This window comes from Ornithorhynchus anatinus, chromosome 17 (assembly GCF_004115215.2).
Source record: "Ornithorhynchus anatinus isolate Pmale09 chromosome 17, mOrnAna1.pri.v4, whole genome shotgun sequence".
NCBI lineage: Eukaryota > Metazoa > Chordata > Mammalia > Monotremata > Ornithorhynchidae > Ornithorhynchus > Ornithorhynchus anatinus.
Genome location: NC_041744.1, coordinates 25,060,449 through 25,079,048, shown reverse-complemented (window position 1 = coordinate 25,079,048; position 18,600 = coordinate 25,060,449). Strand labels below are relative to the sequence as shown.

The 18,600-nt window shown below is 37.2% G+C and overlaps 1 protein-coding gene across 8 annotated transcripts in view; it reads left to right on the top strand.

The window, feature by feature from the left end:
- Positions 1-18,600, top strand: part of ROBO1 (roundabout guidance receptor 1) — a 797,263-nt gene that overhangs the window by 511,736 nt on the left and 266,927 nt on the right. For 7 of the 8 annotated variants that reach the window (XM_039914411.1, XM_039914413.1, XM_039914415.1 and 4 more), the window contains one exon: positions 5,223-5,549. In XM_039914411.1, coding sequence (XP_039770345.1) covers positions 5,223-5,549 — 327 coding nt within the window. Of the gene's footprint in view, positions 1-4,092; positions 4,112-5,222; positions 5,550-18,600 lie in introns of those variants that run through there. The other variant, XM_039914414.1, reaches the window with a different exon arrangement.

Genomic DNA, 18,600 nt, shown 5'->3' with positions numbered 1-18,600 from the left:
ATATTTGTGCCTCTCTCAATTAGGACTTTCTGCTAGGTCCTCATTTTTAATTTCCATTGTTGAGAGTGGCACTCAAAAGAGCACACTCTTAACTGCGTGATGATTTTAATACAGTAAGTTTAAGGTAACAGCTGTTTTTGAATAATTGCAAAGAGAGATCTTACAAATATTTAGCTTTCATTATTTATGTTCATTGTCCATTTAATATACAGTTTTTCTATAACATGGTAATTGTGTTCTTGAAGAACTTTCTGTAATGGAAAAAATTCTACTCTAATAATAAATCAATAGAAGTTTTTGAATTTGGAGTAAACAGAGGAAATCATTGACTGACTTTATCTCAATACAAATAGTGTAGTATTGTTAGGTGCCCCACTAGCAGAATACTTTTAACTGTTGCCACTAATAACTATTTTCCCTTCTTAAATTGTTTTTACTGATACAGTTCAAAGCCACAAAGAAACATGAGGGAGTACAGTAAAGTAAGAATGGAAGTTGCGAAGCAGAGCAGCTTCTCACCAGGTGTGCGGGCGTGCACACACATACACACAAAATTGATTATACCCTCACCAAATCTCCCTGCTCCAATTTAGATTGTGTTATTCCCAAAAAAGACAAGTAGTGTGGGAAGACCATTTTCTAATTCTTTCATTATGTTATATTATAACATGCAATGGTAATGTGTTACAGCCAAACTGACAGTATATATAGTTTGAGAATAACATTGCTATATTTTCAGCACAATTGCAAAGCTTCCCTTACCCTTCTTAAAGGATCGGTTTAATTATGCTTAAAGAGAGAGTTATTAAGACTTAGAGAGAATTTGCAAATTTGAAAACGAATTGCTCACCTTTAAAACATGAAATATTTTAGCATTCTTCTAAGTGAACACTAGATTAAGCGATGGGGGCTTTCACAATAAAAACCAGCGTCCTCCTACTTCCCACCATTCCTGTTTGCTTTGGATGTTTTGTAATGCTTATATTTTCATGGTTTGGGGGCTTACCATTGTTGAGAGATTTAGGACTTTTCACTCTAGCAGTATAATAGAACTCTAGAATTAGAAAAAAAGGGTGGATATTGTATGTGTATTTCTCAGTGAGATTCTGAGGCAGAACAGTTCTGGAATATATATATTTAGAATGATACCAAACTTCAGTGGCTATAAATATACTGCATGCCTGTGAAATGAGCACTAATGCACAAAATAAGGTGTGAATACACATAGAGATTTTATTACCCATAATTAAAGAACACTTAATGGTAAGAGACCATGTTGTGGCTCTTACTTTTAAACTTCCAAGTATTTTTATATCTTACTGCTTACTTTTTCTTATTATAACACCTATTTTGTTATTATTGCATATCATCCAGGTGGCTGGCTGTATAGCAGAAAGATCATTCACTACTTTGCAAAAGGATGTAGTGAGCCAAGGCCAATTCTTAAGCCAATATTTTCAATGAGTTGAAAAAGAAACTTTCAAATTGAGATTTACGAAATGTTGAGGACTATTCATCTCATATTCTTAGGGTCTGTTTCCTTTCTTTCTGAATGGAGATCTCTAAATGTTTCTTTTCTTCCCTGAATGGAGATCTCTAGAAGTTTATTTTCTTTATTGAATGGAGATCTCTAGGTGTTTCTTTTCTTTCCTGGAGAACTCTAGATAATGTGAAAACCCCTATACTAAAGAGGTGTACTGGGGGGAAAGATGTCAATCAGGCTGCAAATGGGCAAATCATTTTCTTAAGAAATCCCCTATATGTGTCAGTAGAATGGATTTCATTTTTAAGATGATTGAAGTTGGCTGCATTCCTCTAAGGATTTGTTACTAATCCTTTAAAAGGCTATTTCAAGTATTTTGTTTTCTGAGAGTATAATTGACTTTAGACAATTATCCTTAAAATTGCATTTGGGTACTCTGTCTTGCAGACATTAATACCTCACCTGGAACTAGTGCTGTTTAAATATGGCTCAAGTGAGACTTATGTGTTCAAAAGTCAATTTCACAACTTCATTTTGGATGCATTAATTGACTTTAAGCTATTGTGTATTAGCCAATTAGCTAAATATTCTGTTAAAAATTTGACATGACTGTCCAGGAACAGTATACAAAAAACACTTATAGTTTGAGATGCTTTTGATTCAGCATGAAAAATTTTACTTGATTTGTCATTTGAATTTTTACACTTTATGACTTGCTCCAAAACTCACTGTTGACTAAGGCAGTAGCAGACTTATACTGAATTAGGGTGTATTTTCACAAGCTGATACTTGAAGTTCTACTTAGCTTCTCTGAAGTCAGAACATGTGAAAAAGACCATGAAGTGCAAGATTTTGTGATCAAGTTCAAGCTCTATATAAGAAGGCCCTGATTACCAATTTAGCAATCAGTGTCTTCCTTACTACAAAGTTGTTTCTTCTCCTAAAATTTACATCCATCTGTTGTTTTGGTTTTACACACAAGAAAATTTTAGTATCTGTTCATGATAATTGCTACACCAAATAATTTGACTTTATTGTATACCAAAGACCCTGTTATCATTAATTGTGGCTTTTCAAGGCAATAAAAATGATCTGTAATTTGTAGGCTTAGAGTTGCTTATGTCAATCAATCAGTCATATTTATTGAGCACTTACTGTGGGCAGAGCACTGTATTAAGCACTTGGGAGAGTATAATAGAGTTGGTAAACTCATTCCCTGCCCACAAGGAATTTATAGCCTAGAGAGGAGTTTACAGTCTAGAGGGGTAGAACTAAGGAGAGAGAATGCAGGACCCTATTTTCACTAAAATTGCTTTGGGGTTTACACAGTCAGGCCTCACTCAAAAAGAAACTGGCCTTCATAATAGCCAAGCCAATAGAGAAGCAGCGTGGCTCGGTGGAAAGAGCACAGGCTTTGGAGTCAGGGCTCATGAGTTCGAATCCCAGCTCTGCCACTTGGCTGTGTGACTGTGGGCAAGTCACTTAACTTCTCTGTGCCTCAGTTTCCTCATCTGTAAAATGGGGATTAAGACTGTGAGCCCCACGTGGGACAACCTGATTCCCCTATGTCTACCCCAGTGCTTAGAACAGTGCTCGGCACATAGTAAGCGCTTAACAAATACCAACATTATTATAATACCTTTTGGCCTTATGTAGATATGGTCATTGAGCCTCATAATAAAAACAGGATTTTTACTCTGCAGGTGCTGTTCACACTGACTTGGAAACTTCCTCAGTACAGAACTAATAGCAAAGAAGCAACATAGACTAGTGGATAGAGCTTGAGCCCAGTAGTCAGAAAAACCTGGATAATAATCCCAGCTCGGCCACTTGCCTGTTGTGTGAATTTGGGCAAGTCATTTAATTTATCTGTGCCTCTGTTATCTCATCTGTAAAATGGAGATTAAGACTTTGAGCCCCATATAGGACAGTGGACTCTGCCCAGCCTAATTAGCAGGTACCTACACCTGTGCTTAGTACAGTGGTTGTCATATAGTAAACACTTAATAAATACGTAATATATATTCATGAGGATGTGCCATCCTCATGAATACTAACCACTTCATCAAGTACAGGAAGGAACAAGTGATTGCTTGACAATACGTCCTGGGCTTGCATTTGCCAGGAAATTTTCCAGCAGTATGTATTTGAAAATTTCCCTTATCTCTTTCAAAGGCAATTAGTTAAACAATCAGTAGTACTTAATGAGCGCCTACCATGTGCTAAATAATGTAGTATGTGATTGGGAACATAAAATGAATTAAACTTGGTTCCTGACCTCAAGCACCTTACATTATAGTGAGAATTACAGAATACTGCACTTTAGTTGTAAATACCTTTAAACTCCCCCCCCCCCCCCCCACAAAAAAACCTTAGCATCCTTAGAAGAAAGCAAAGTGAATTGGAGCCAGGATTCAAGTAAAGCATATTTTGTTTAGACCAAGCCCAGCGCTCCAGTTCCAAAGGGCTCAGGGAATGTGCATTGGCTACTGGTCATTCCTTGTCAGGAAATAGGCAGCTCATAGGAACATTCTAGTGTTGCCAGTGAGTCTGCTGTAGGGCAGCCTTACCCAAAGCCAGGAGAATAGATAGGATGACCTCTAAAAGACTATTTCAAATCTGCATCATGTAAGTAGCTATTTTATAGATTTTCTTAACTTCCAATAATTGAAAGTAGTTTTTGGTTATAGTCCCTCTAGACTGTAAGCTCATTATGGGCAGGGAGTGTGCCTGTTTATTGTTATATAGTACTGTCCCAAGCACATAGTATTTTGCTCTACACACAGTAAGTGCTCAGTAAATACAAGTAACTGACTGACTGGTTTACGTAGCCATGAGTCCATGCTGAAGCTGATCCTCATCAGCTCCCTGTCCTCAGTATTTGAAGAAAAAAACTATGGCTACTTTCCTCAGATGATTATTATTATTGTCATCATTATTATCATCATCATCATTTGTTAGGCACTTTTTATATGGTAAGCACTGTAGTAATAGTGGGGGTAGATGTGAGATAAGGTCAGGCACAGTCCCAGTCTCACATGAGGCTCATGGTTAATGGGGGAAGGAGAATCCGCATTGACTCCCCCATTTTACGGCTGAGGAAGATAAGGCACTGGGAAGTAAAGTAACTTGCCCAAGGTCACACGGCAAACAAGTGGCAGAGTGGGCATTAGAACCCAGGTTCTGTGACACCAAGTCCTTTGCTCTTTTACTTAAGCCAAGCTTCAGTTCTTCACAATTCTAAGTAATTATTCAAACTTTTAGTTGAGAACTTGTGATTTCATGGCGATCTAAAAACTTCTGAATATTGCTTGTGCTTTAGTATTCAAGAGAATGGGATTTATCTTGTAGAGTTTTCAAAGTAACACAAAATAAGTGTCCAATATCAGAATGAAACTCTCTAAAGTACCATCCAAACGTCAAGTTTAATCTCTATAAATGCAATTTTATAGGTTTTCTCCTTTTGCCATATAAAAGAAAGCAACTGTAAATTGATTTGCTCAGGCTTGATGCTTTTATCACTATTGGCCTGGTTGACATCTGTGGTAATAGGCCTTTTAGAGGCAGAATTTATGATTTGGAAGACCCACACCTTTTCACTACATTCTCCTTACTGCTTTTCTTTTAATCTTAATTTCTAAATTGCAAGTATTTTTTTTTAAGAATTTGTGCAGTTTTAGCCCAATTTTAAAGTTATTGCCTGATGATACTTGAATAAGAATTGCCAATTCCTCTTTAGGTTCCCGGCTTCGTCAAGAGGATTTCCCACCTCGAATTGTTGAGCATCCTTCAGATCTCATTGTGTCAAAGGGAGAACCAGCAACTTTGAACTGCAAAGCTGAAGGCCGGCCAACACCAACTATTGAGTGGTATAAAGGGGGTGACAGAGTGGAGACGGACAAAGATGACCCTCGTTCACACCGGATGTTGCTGCCAAGTGGATCTTTATTTTTCTTACGTATAGTCCATGGACGCAAAAGTAGACCTGATGAGGGGGTCTATGTCTGTGTAGCAAGGAATTACCTGGGAGAAGCTGTGAGTCACAACGCATCGCTGGAGGTAGCTAGTAAGTAAAAAATCTGTCTGGATTTGGGAGAAACTCTTTCTATCACTCACCCTCCCTTCAAAACCCACCTAAAATCACATTTCTTCCAAGAGGTCTTCCCTGATTAAGCCCTCATTTCCCCTGTATATTCTCCCTTCTAAGTCGCTTACCTCCTTGGATTTGTACCCTTTAAGCACTTCAAATTCAACCCTACTCGTTCATTTAAAGTTTCTCTATTAGCAAATCTAGGTGCCTGGCCATTTTTCGGAAACACAGTTCACTTAAGCAGTGTTACACACACAACTTAATGTGTTCCTTGTTTAATGGGGCTGTGTTGCAGGATTTTGCTTCTGGAGTTCTACAGGGGGAAGACAACAGCCAAGGAGGTGATTTTTATTTTTTCTTCTGAGAACTGAAATGGCTTCTAAAACCATTTATTCCGTGATTTTTAGATTTTACCTCACAAAGGCTGGCATTTGTTTAGTGTTATGTGAAGTCATAGATTTTTCAAAAGAACACACCATAAGTATCTGCTTTCTACATATGAGTAGGGTAAACTTTAAACTGTTTTAAAGTATCTAGGTTTGCAAATAGCAGATTGGGGTAAAGGAAGTGCAGCAAATTAAATTTGAACATAATTTAGAGTAACTAATGTATTTAAAGTTATATAAAATGGCAACGTGGCTGCTACTGTGCATTAATTGAACATTTTCATTTTTTTCCATAAAATGCATCTGGAAATTTATAGGATTTTTGCAACACGGAGCTTTCAAATCTGGATGATACTGAGCAAATCAAAACAACTCTTTGTTTCATATTTACCATATATTGGACATTCAAGTTTTCTTTTTTTTACTTTGCAGCAGAATCAACCATTACGTGATCTCAGGAGATTATTTCTACATAAATTGGTTTCCAGATCTGCATCTAATTCATTTCTCAGCTTTTACATGTATTTGTGACGCATACCTCAAGTATATTATCATGACAGTTGCAGTTATGGTAAAGGGAAATGTATGCAATACATTGATACCAACAAATCATTTTTTAAAGTGCCTCAGTGTTTATTCTTTATCCTTGCCTGAAGTTTTTTCTAGTAGATTTCAATTTTTGCAGTGATATAATAAAAGAACATTATGTTGCTAATCCAATTAAAAATGAAATCCCACATTCTTGCTGAAGGCTATGTTTAGGAGCTTTGTAGCATAGTTAACATCATTTAATCATTGGTTTTACAATAAAATGTGGTTTGTGGCTTTTATTTATCGCCCCAGGTGATTTTTAAAAAATGATTATTTTAAGCATTGAGAGAACTGATAACAGAAAAATCAAGCTATGCTCAGTATCCAGAGTATTTAAAGTAAATATGACTTGCTTATTTGAGTCATGTACTGATTTTGTTGGTGTGCTTTAAAATTTCGGTCCAATTTTCTGTTTTGAGCTAAACAGACATCAGTATAAATAAAATCACAGCTATATCAGTAAGTGCTATGGGGCAGGGAGCGGGGCAAGAGCAAAGAGAATAAGTCAGGGCAATGCACAAGGGAGCGGGAAATGAAAGTGGGTATGAAAAAGTGTGGCCAATCTGCCCTTTCTATAATAATAAGAATTCAGTTCTATATATATATATATGTATATATATATTTTTTAATCAGTTTTCATTAAAACTTCCTTTTGAATCAACCATAATGTTTAGAAGTAAAATTTGTTTGTGTTTTCTCAAGAAGATATATATAGTTTTCAAAAGTATCATCACTAATAACCTCATTTTAGTGTAAAGTATAGAGTCAACAGAAATGTGAATAAAGTAAACTGTAATTTTCACCACAGTTTTCTGATGGGTATATGTTCCTCAGTTATACTGAACATTAATATTTTAATAAAAGACCTCATTTTCATTTTTAGAAGTGGTATTTAATAAATGTTAATAGTATAGGAGCTGGAGGGTTTACAGTTTGATTTGTTTTTCAGATATTTTAATTCCCAACTGTTCTAGGGGAGACTCAGTCAGTGGTATCTGAGTGCTTACTTTGTGCCAAGCACTGTGCTAAGTACTTCATGGAGAAAAATACAGTAGAGTTGCTAGGTTCCCTGCCCACAAGGAACTTACAATCCTACTGGGGAGACCGACTTTAAAATAAATTTCTTATGGGGAAATGGGAGAGCACTGGGATATGTTCATACTGGTCATTGGCCTAAGGGGTGGGTTGAGTAACAAGTAGTTAAGGGATACAGATCTAAGTGCATAACTGAAGTAAAAGGGAAGACAAATAGGATATAGGAGGTACTGTCAGGGAAGTCCTCTTGGAGGAGGGGTAATTGTCACAGATGTGGTCAGCTGGTCCTCACTCCTAAAGTTCCTGCAGAATAGCTGGTGATTAAAAATGGCAGGTAATAGGTTCCATTAGGTGGAAAGAAATCTGGTGTATCGTGGCCAGCAGGAACTAAAGTCTTCAGTTTATCCTTTGGAAGGGAGGATGCAGTCTCTAAAGCACTGGACCAAACCTCTTTGAAACTTTTTGGACATGCTTTTCAGAAATGAAATTGACTATAGCAGAGTGGCCCTGTGTTTGCATTTCTTCCCCTGTTCTTCCTCTCTACTTAGCTGATCCTAAAGGATTTGGTGTGTGAACCTGACTGGCAGCATTGACTACTTAAACCATATATCTTCTTCCAAACACCTTCAGCTTCAGCACTTCTGATCTAAGATACCTTGTGTCAAAGTCCTTTAATGCGCAGGGGTTTAGGAAAGTTGTCTTTTGTAATCTGGCTTTTGTGTGACTCTATTAAAGAGACCATTAGTTCCCTGCAAAGTCTTCTTTCTAAATCCTAGACATTCCATTTCCTTCAGGATTTACTATGACATATTTTTCCACCAGTCTTTGTGAGGAGGGGGAAAAAACAACTTTCCATTGTTTATAAATAAGCTATTTTTCCTCTGGACTGGGCTGATTGATATATACCAGTATATATATATATTTATATATATATTAAAGCTTGCCCCACAAATAAATTACAAGCCTACTGGCCACTGATGTCATTAGAAAATACTAGACATGGTGATACGTGGTAGCACATGGGTTTTGCAGGGCTAATATTGTAACAAAATATCATAAACAATTTTGCGGAAATACGCCGAGCTTGCCCAAAACTTTAGCGATTCAGAGCATCATTCAAGAGAAGCTAAGAAGATACTTCCCGAATAGCCAAAATTGCAGTTACTCAGAGTTTCTGTTTCAGCTATTTAGCTGAGCCTTTGGATCTGGCAAATCATTCACAAAGTTAGCGGCAGAAACTATAGTTCCACTTGTCAGGTATTGATGCTCCAGCTCTGAACTGGATTCTCCAGTGTCACCATTATAGCCACTAGAATATCATGTGTGCCACTGTTTTAGCCATGCTTCTACTTGTAAAGAGCTGAGGCTGCTGTGTTCTTTGTTCTCCTTCTCTGTCTGGAATATAACCTCTCCTGCAGGGTGAAGATTAGCAGCTGCAGAGGTTTGTTCATTCATTCATTCAATCATATTCATTGAGCACTTAGTGCAAAGCACTGTACTAAGCACTTGGGAGTGTACAATATAACAACAAATAGAGGGTGGAAGAGACAGAAAGACTCATAATTAATTGCCCTCCCCTTCATCAGGGGCATTTTCTACAATGCCTTTCAAAACCCTTTCAATTGCGAAGTGCAATTTTATATTTTGGGAAAATATCTTTTTTTATGGTAAAGTGGACAAAGATTAGTTTGCCCATGGAAGGGTTTCACTCTTATTGTCTAAAATCCTTTAAAATTATGCACTCACTTCAATCCATGTTTTTTCTTAAGATTTAAATCTCATTTTGAAGTGTATTTGTTCATAAATTAATCCAGAAACACAAATTACTTGCAACCTAAAACCTGAAAATTTTTCTCAGTTAATTCAGAAATACTTTCATACTCTATTGGTATCGATTTTTTAAGAGATTTAAAAGGCACTGTGTCTTTTTTTTTTTTTACCCCCCCCAACCTCAGACCCAGGCAGGCAAAGATAGAATCAGAAATCGCAGTGAAGCTGTACCCAGAAGTATTGGCATTATCACGATTGGCTAGAGACAACACAGGTTTCCTAGGATAATTGTTGGTAATACTTTCCAAAGCATTTATTTATCAGTTCGTTTTTTGCCTTCAGTCTAAATTTTACAGCTGTAAAAACTATTAAAATCCTTGTTACTAGGAATTACCATTTTCTAAAGTATTTTTCAAATGAGATGCAGTGTCATTTAATACCCTGTTTCCTGTGCAACAACGATAAACTGTTGGTGAATTCTGGTAATATTTTGTTTAGATTTCATAATATAAAAGGATTATACTTAGCTTTTATTTTTGGTTTCTTTTCTAATCAAATTAAAATCCTGTCTAGGATAGGCAATGAATGCATGTTTGAATCTGCAGTTTAGGGCTGTGCTCTTGGCCCAAAGGGAGAGTTTGTGCATCTCTACAGCAAAAGCTCTGACAGAATACTAAAAACTGTCAATTGGAACAGAAAATCATCCTTGAGCAATTTTGGTAAATGGTAGATGTGAGGATGAGTTGATGGATAGAAGATTCCCCTAGGGTTGTAGAAATCATCTGTGAAACCTCACATCCAGTGGGAAAAACATTGGATCAAGGAAGATGTGCAAATGTATCTCAAGTTGTGTAGTGAAGGGGAAAAGAGATTTCCTTGGCCCAAATTCAGTTTTCCTTAGAGGAAAACAAAACAAAAACCGATGGTTATGTCCATCCCAGATAGGGTCTTTTTAAGTGGGGCTTCCACAAATTGGTGGTCTTCCAAGGATTAGGTTTAATAAAGAGAAACAAATATTGAACAGAAAATTTTATTGGTCTGTTTCCCTACGTAGACAGTGAATCAGATAATTAAGTCGGTGGCTCAGTAGTTAATAAAGAAGTCCTTTTGACATAGCTTGCATCTAGTATGTAAATTCTCTTTGTTGATTACATTGAATTTTAAATAAAGTTAATTTAGGCTCTAACCCTCCTGCACCCCATTGTAGTAGATGCTTCTCTACGTCATCTGTTAAGCAGTGTAGGATCAGCATATGGTTGTTCCATTTCTATTTCTCTTGAGAGAAATTCCCTTCAGAGCAGAGAGACATCTGCTGGCTCTCTTACTAGTGAAGCTACAGAACAGATATCATTTCTGTGATTAAAAAAAAAACATGTCTGGAGACCAGCTCTTGTTTATTGAATTAATCAGACTAAATTTAACGGGATTGTTTTTGCATATTTGGCCACGTAATTGTGGCCATCATTCCAAGAAACATGTTTCAGTCTTGTTAGGAAGGAAATCTTTACAAAACGCATGGATTGTTAGCACTGTTTTTGAGTAGTGATCTCCAGGAACTCAGTTCTGTTCCATGAATCAGTTTGTACATGTACCTGTCTGTTAAAAAAAAAAAAAAATAAGTTGGCAGATAAAATGGTTATAAAAATATCAGTGAGTCAATGTGTAATTTCAGGTAGAAAATTTGAATGACCTGTATCAGTTTAGGAAATTCTATTTTAATTAAGGATGGGATAGACTTTCAGACATTAAGTAATTTACCTTAAAGTTTTTTGAAGCTTCCAACCTTTTTCAGAAAGGAAATTGAAGTTGAGGTTTTTCCAGATCAGAGTCCGTGAGATATTAAGTCAGAAAATAACTCAGTTGTCATGTATCCTATTCCTCGTAGTTCCTTTGAGTTAAGAGCCATAATAATTTTAATTATGGTACTTGTTAAATGCTTACTATGTGTCAAGCACTGTTCTAAGCACTGGGGTAGATATACATTAATCAAGTTGGACACAGTCCCTGTCCCACATGGGGCTCACAGTCTCAATCCCCATTTTACAGATGAGATAACTGAGGCCCAGAGAAGTTAAGTAACTTGCCCAAGGTCACACAGCTGACAAGTGGCAGAGCTGGGAGTTGAACCCATGACCCCTGACTCCGAAGCCCAGGCTCTTTCCACTGAGCCACCCTGCTTCTCATTAAGCATTCAAAGTCTTTCATGCAGATGCTAAATGCTCTGAAGGACTGTTTTTGTTTTTATGTTTTCCTCTTTCCGGTCACAAAGATGACCTCACAGTTGAATTATCATGGCCTTTTTAAAATTTCCATGTGTGGTATTTTTTTCTTAATGGCCCTACAGCACAACAGCTGTTTCATTCTAAGGTTAACTCAAAATGTGGATTGAAAACCAGTATGGTTGTAATTAGAGATTTTCCTAATCCCAGAATGTTTTATACTTATTTTTTGTTGTCGTTGTTGGAGCAGGGAGGGGTATAGGGGTTCTGCCACAAGTACTGTCTATAAATATCCTTTATTTGGGGATAATTTGGATGACTTCATTTGCACTTTGAAGATCTTTCTTTATCTTCTAGTTGAAGACAAGATTTTAATAGGCCAACACACTGCTGCTTTATTTTTATTGTAGCTGTGGAGAAAGTGCTACTTTCTTTTCAAACTTAGATCCTTTTTTCCAACAGCCTCTCCCCTCTCCATTCCCATCCTGCCCACATCCCAAAAGGAAGCCTAGGTAGCCATAATGATACATCTTGGCACCTCACTGTTCATTCACTCGCATTTGTTGAGCATTTACTGTGTGCAGGGCAGTGTACTAAATGCTTGGATGAAGCAAGCACTTTCCCTGCCCACATTGAGTTTACAGTCTAGAGTGGGGAGACAGACATTAATATAAATAAATAAATTACAGAGCTGTACATAAGTGTTGTGGGGGTGGGAGTCAGTAAGAACAAAGGTAGCAAGTGCAGAAGAAAGTGGGAGAACAGGAAAGGCGGGACTTCGTCAAGGAAGCCCTCTTGGAGGGGATATACCTTCATCAAGGCCTTGAAGTGGGGAAGAGTGAGATTTGAGAAGGGAGGGCCTACGGGCCAGAGGTAGGATGTGGGCAAGGGGTTGGTGGTGAGGTAGGCAAAATTGAGGCACAGTAAGAAGGGTAGGATTAGAGGGCTCAGTTGAAGTAGAGTAGCAAGGTGAGGTAGGGGGCAGGGAGGTTGAGTGCTTTAAAGCAACTGGTAAGAAGTTTTTGTTTAATGTGGAGGTGGATTGGCAACCACTGGAGTTGGTCACCCCTGAACATTTATGCAGAAAAATGATCTGGGCAGCAGAGTGAAGTATGGCCTGGAGTGATAGAGCTTTATGCCGAAGCTCTGTCAAGGTCAGTGTTTTTTTCTGCTTTTCTGCCTTTGCATATTTGATTCCCAACATGGAAGGTTTTCAAGAAGTAGACTTAATTTCTTCTTAGGACTAAATCATTACTTGCACCCAACATGGAATCTAAAGTCAGTTAGATATAAACCTTTTCAACGTCATGAATGGGAAGAATCATATTGAAAATTGTCATCGTTGAGCTTGAATTAAACTCTTAAGTACTGGAGCTTTTAGAAAAAAAAGTGCCTTCAAATGCTTGTGTAACTATCATGATTCCTATTGTCAATTATCAAATAAATCCCAGAAATGTGGGATAAGCTTCTTTTTTTGATGCTATGCAATTTTGAATTGTTCTTTTTAGCTCTGTTTCTTGCTTGCCATCTCCTCTCACTTTTCTTTCTCCCAGTTTAAGAAGAAGGAGCCTCAATGACAGCAACCTTGGAAATTGTCAACCGCTGTGGCATTGATACCAACTGGTTTGACTCTCCCATATGGTTCCACCTGAACATCTTGGCTATCTTTTTGTAGTAATCCTATCTAGGAACAAGGATAGTAATTCAGTTTTTACCTTCTCTTCTTAGATTCCCAACAAAAAGGGAAAATGGTTTAGCTAGTTGGGCCCAATTATATGTTTAAATGGAAGCCATCAATTCACTTTGCACACTGTAAGCCTCTGAACAGCTGTCATAAGTTAGTGTTGGATACACCAACTTGGACTACATATAGCCTGATGACGTAAAGGCTAAAGGGTGCATTTATTCCCTATGAGTACCATGAGCAGCACTGCTTGCTTCTCCCCCTTTATTTTATTAGAAACTAGACTACATTTATGCATCCTGAAAAGAAATAGGATGGTTATTTGTAACATTTGAAGCTTGGATGCAAACTCTCTGGAGACTAAGAATCAATTTAGCGTTCACTTCTTTGAATAATAATGAACTGAGTTATTTATGGGACTATGTTGACAATGGTTTCTCATGCCTTTGAAAAATTATATTGTTTTGAAGAATATCTCCAAAAATTGGTATTCTCTCAAGCAGGCATTTGTTCTCCATTCGTACATCCTTTTAGTCTACTTTCAATTCAGGATTAAGGGAAAAAATCTTTTTAAGTAAGATTCAGTTTGTTGGTTGTTAAATGTTGAGTACTTTGCATATAAACTGAAGTCATGCTTAATCTGGTCTCCCTTACTTTTAATATATACACTTTACTTAAGCATCACCTACTTAATATTTATTGAGTGCCTATTTATTCATTGCAGTTTGAAGCAGAAATAGAGAAAACACCCTGTGCCCCAAAGTGACATGCAGTTTTCTTACTGTCATTTCAGATATTTCACCTTTTCAGATGAAACTAGAGTAATGCATAATGCTTGTGTTCAAAAGGTCAGGGAGAGCAAAGAGAGCTTCTGTGCTTATCTTTTATAAGTGGAAATACCTATTTTCTATGTGGAAAGATTGTAAAATATTATCACTTCTTAAAGGCAAGAAATCAAAATTTAGGGCTTCAAAAATATCAGGCTCAGAAGCAATAAAATGCTTCCAAAGAAATGCTATAGTCCTTCCAGTATTTCTTCTTATATAAACTAATGCTTATAGCCCTGAGTTTGTGAACACATACTCATTGGCAGAATGTTGATGTAGTAGAAATCAAGAAAAATTATTATGCTAGCTTGAATTTGGGGTCCACTTTTTAAATAAACAGGAGACTATGTGCAGCTGCACTAGTATATTTGACCATTTTATCCCACTGAAAAGAAAAAAGGTAGGTTAATATTCATTTCCTAGTTTGCTAAATCTTTAGACCTCCAGATTAGGAGGAAATGTTATAAATAGTGACATACTGAGGTCTTCTATAGCGTATTTTTTTTCCTTCCATAGGCAGTGTGCTTGGGTGCTTTGCATGCTAGCCAAAAAGAGCTCCTTTGTTCTTCAGCTACCTCTCTTTGTGGCCTTTCAGCTGCTTCAGAAATGCAGCTGAACCTCCACAGGAATATTAAACGGCTCTTGCCAAATATCAGAGGTTGACAAGCTTTCCAGTATTTGAAACCTATTTTCTCTTGTATAGATCCTCAAGTCAAATAATCACTTTTCATTTCCTCTCCTTCCCTCTTCTCTCTTCCCCCACCAATCTTATTCATTTGTCTTATACATCACAATTAACCTGATCTTATATGTTCCCACTTACACTGAGCAACCTCAAAATCAAATTTAGGGCATGTGTGCCTTTGATGAGCGGTGTTGTCTGAAGATATGCATGTATTCTACTCCTTTCCAGTGGTCCAAATGAGGATATCTTCGGGCAGGGGAACTACTGCCTCATTATTTTCCTAGAAATCTTTTATTAGAACTGCACCTTTAGCTTAGTTCATCCTTAGTATCTAACCTGAAAGGCTTGTTTTTTTAGGAATCTGTCTCAAGTCAGTAAAGCCATGTCTCTTTATTGTTTCCTAAGAAATTGTCTGCCAAGTAAAGTGCAAAAAATGTTTCCTACTTAGCAAATAGAATCATTTTCCTGGTACAGTAATTTGGAGCTTATGAGCTTGGTTCTCTTTGTTTCAGAAAACCTTAAGGCCTTTGGCTCCTTGAGGGAAAGGGCTTGGCCTTATTCCCTTTGATTTCCCATAGCACCTCGGGTTCAAGTGCAAATGCTTTGCATACAGCAGATACTAAATGTGATGATGACTAAATTTAGTACTTTAAAAATCTTTGAATTAGCTTATCATCATCTTCTCCCCTTAAGGGCTCAGGAGACTGTTTTCAAAGCATTAGGTTTGGAGATACTTTTGGAGTATGCTCAGCCTTTCCTGAATGATACTTATCTTCTAAGTGGTTCTACACTCAGTTTTGTGATAATGGGTATTTTCTCCAGACGTTTTGGCTAGAATATTGTTAGAGATTAGGGCACGTTGACATGACAACACGAGACTGTTTGGATTACAGGGCAGTGCACTGTCAGAAGAAACTGTGTGTGTGCATGGAGTTGAAATGAGTGAATACTACAGCACAAGTTTTCCTTAATGCAGATTTTGAAAGAACCAAACCCCTCCAATGTAGGAGGGTTCGGTAAACCTGTCATCTAATTCTTTTCCATTGGCTAAGATGTGTATTTTGGACTCCTTTTAAAGACCAAAAGGAAGACCAAGACCTAAGCCAATAGGGTTGGAACCCAAATAAAATGAAGATAGAAAACTGAAAGGGCAGGGTTGGAGACTGCCCTTGAAACTTCAATGTATTTCTGAGTTTCACAGTTAATTTGAGATTTTACTGCTAGTAGAATCATAATTTGAAAATATTTGCCAGAATCATTTTTGATAGGTGAGGGAGACCATTGAAGTTGTAAAACCTAGACAAAAAGATATGATCTTCTTCCAAATCCTCTTCTTTCATCCAAGGAAAAAATCCAGTGAAAACTGTAATTTTGAGTCCACAAATAGAAGAGATAGAGGAGCACCCAGGAGAAAATCAAGCCTTTGGATTTATCAACCAATTCTTTTGCCTTTCAGCTGCATGACCTACCTGGGTGTCTGGACATACCCCAAACTACAACAAGAAACATGAAAAAAAGTGTAAACTGAGTATTGGCTTTAGTAACAATATATACAAGGATATCTTTAGTGGTCATTTAATAACTCCTTTCCTCCATTCAAAGTAATCATGGCATTAATTAAGTACTTAGGGTGGATACAGCAGGAAACTTGTCTACCATCTCTTCAATGCCTCAGTTACTACAAATGTAAAATGTGGATTAAAACTCTGAGCCTCATGTGGGACATAGACCTTACAACCTGATTATCTTGTAGCTACCCTAATGCTTAGTATAGGACCTGGAACATAATAAGCATTTAACAAATACCATTAAAAAAACAAAAAATGCCTCCATTATATTGTCCTCTCCAAAGCGATTAATATAGCGATCTGCAAGCAGTAAGCACTCAATATATATGATTGATAGATGCAGGATATTGAGGTCAGGCCTCGTCCATATCCCATAAGGAGCTATAGTGATACCATTTTACAAGTTTGGGAACTGAAGAAAAGAGAGGTAAAGTGACTTGCCCAAGAGCACCTGGTAGTTCAGTGACAAGTTGGGATTAGAACCCAGGTTTTTTGACACCCCTTTCCTTGGTCCCTAAATCATGCTGCCTCACATTAAACTATACGTGTAAACCATAAATCAATCAAGCATGTTTATTGAGCACTCTGTGAAGACTATTGTATTAGCATTTGGAAGAGTGCATTATAACCTAATCGGTAGACATATTTCCTGTCCACAAGGAGCATACAGTCTATAAGAGGAATTTGCAAAATGTCAGTCAATCCAAAGATTTCCAGAATAGAATCCAAAACATCTCTTAGATAGCGGATGGACTTAGCAGCTTTCATCTTCAGGAGATGCTTACTTGTGATTACTTTATATCCTAATTAGACTGTAAGCCCGTCAGTGGGCAGGGACCGTCTCTATCTGTTGCCGATTTGTACATTCCAAGTGCTTAGTACAGTGCTCTGCACATAGTAAGCGCTCAATAAATACTATTGAATGAATCCTTTACAATACTACTGGAGAACAGCGGTTTCCCTTCATGCAAAAGTTTTTTGCATATTTGAAGGTCATTACTAACTTTCTTCCCAATCTTTAAAAGTATAATGTTTAGGAAAGATTTTGTAGTAACTAATTTTATGTCCCCAGTTCCATACAAGGGAAAAGCAACAACGACAAAAAGCCATTCCTTTAGAGAATATTGCAGTTGTGTATTGGTTACATTTAGTTTTTAATTATCATTTTATTGAGCATTTTGCATTTTTGGAGAACAGTGGCAATTTAGTGAACTAAGGTGAAAAATATCTAAAGAATATATTGGTAAAATGGAAATAATTTATTGGAATATAATCCCTTATTTTGGAAAAGGTAACTGACAGCTGTTTCTGTCTGAACAGTGAAAATCAACAATTAACCAAAAGGAAATATGCCCTTTATCCAGTGCTAGGAGGTGTAGTTGACTTTTCTTACCATACAAGAACCTATTGTTTTCACTTTACATAATGATGGTGTCAAAATAATTTCTCCAGGTCCACCTTTCTCTAGATATCTCTAAGCCAGAACTAAAAATAGATAATGAATCTGAGTGAGATGAAAAAGGAACTTTGTGCTGCACTGTCTGTATAGCTCAGAACATTTCATGGGTTGCCCCAGTGTCTTGGTGAGCAGGTAGTTTTACCATAGCATATGCATTCACAATATGATTTGGAGAGAACCTTGCTGAAGAAGTAGGGAACTATCAGTCCGAAGCTTGACTGACTTGATAAGATGCGGTCTGATGTCAGAAAAGACCTACTGTTGCATGTGTGGCGTTGATCAAATTGAGTATCATAATATAATTTCTCCTTAGTGCAAGCTTCTTTAGAATCCCAACCTTCATGTTGTATAAGAACTCAATGGATTCCTCAGTCTTGTTGATCAATGGTATTTTTTGAGCATTCATTGTTTGTAGAGCACTGTTCTAAGCCACAGAGTTGATAGGTTCCTTGCTCACAAGGAGCTTACAGTCTAGAGATCCTTCTGTATGAGAATTTTTGGAGAGAAAATGAGAAACTATATCATTGATGGGAGTTTTGGGAGAGAAAATGAGAAATTTATGATGGTCTGCTGGGGCTTCTCTAAAAGGAAGACATAGACTGTCATGGGGGTGAAGAGATAAGTAACAAAAAGTGGCCAGTGGAGTTAAAAACTTCAAAACACAATCCAAATTTACCTCTCAAACTAATTAGGGTCCTGTTCCATATCCATCCTGGAAACATGAGCCATTATGTTGGGAGCTGTTTCATAGTAATCTACAGTAGAGAAAGAAGTCAGGAAGAGTAGCAAGGCATAAAGGGGTA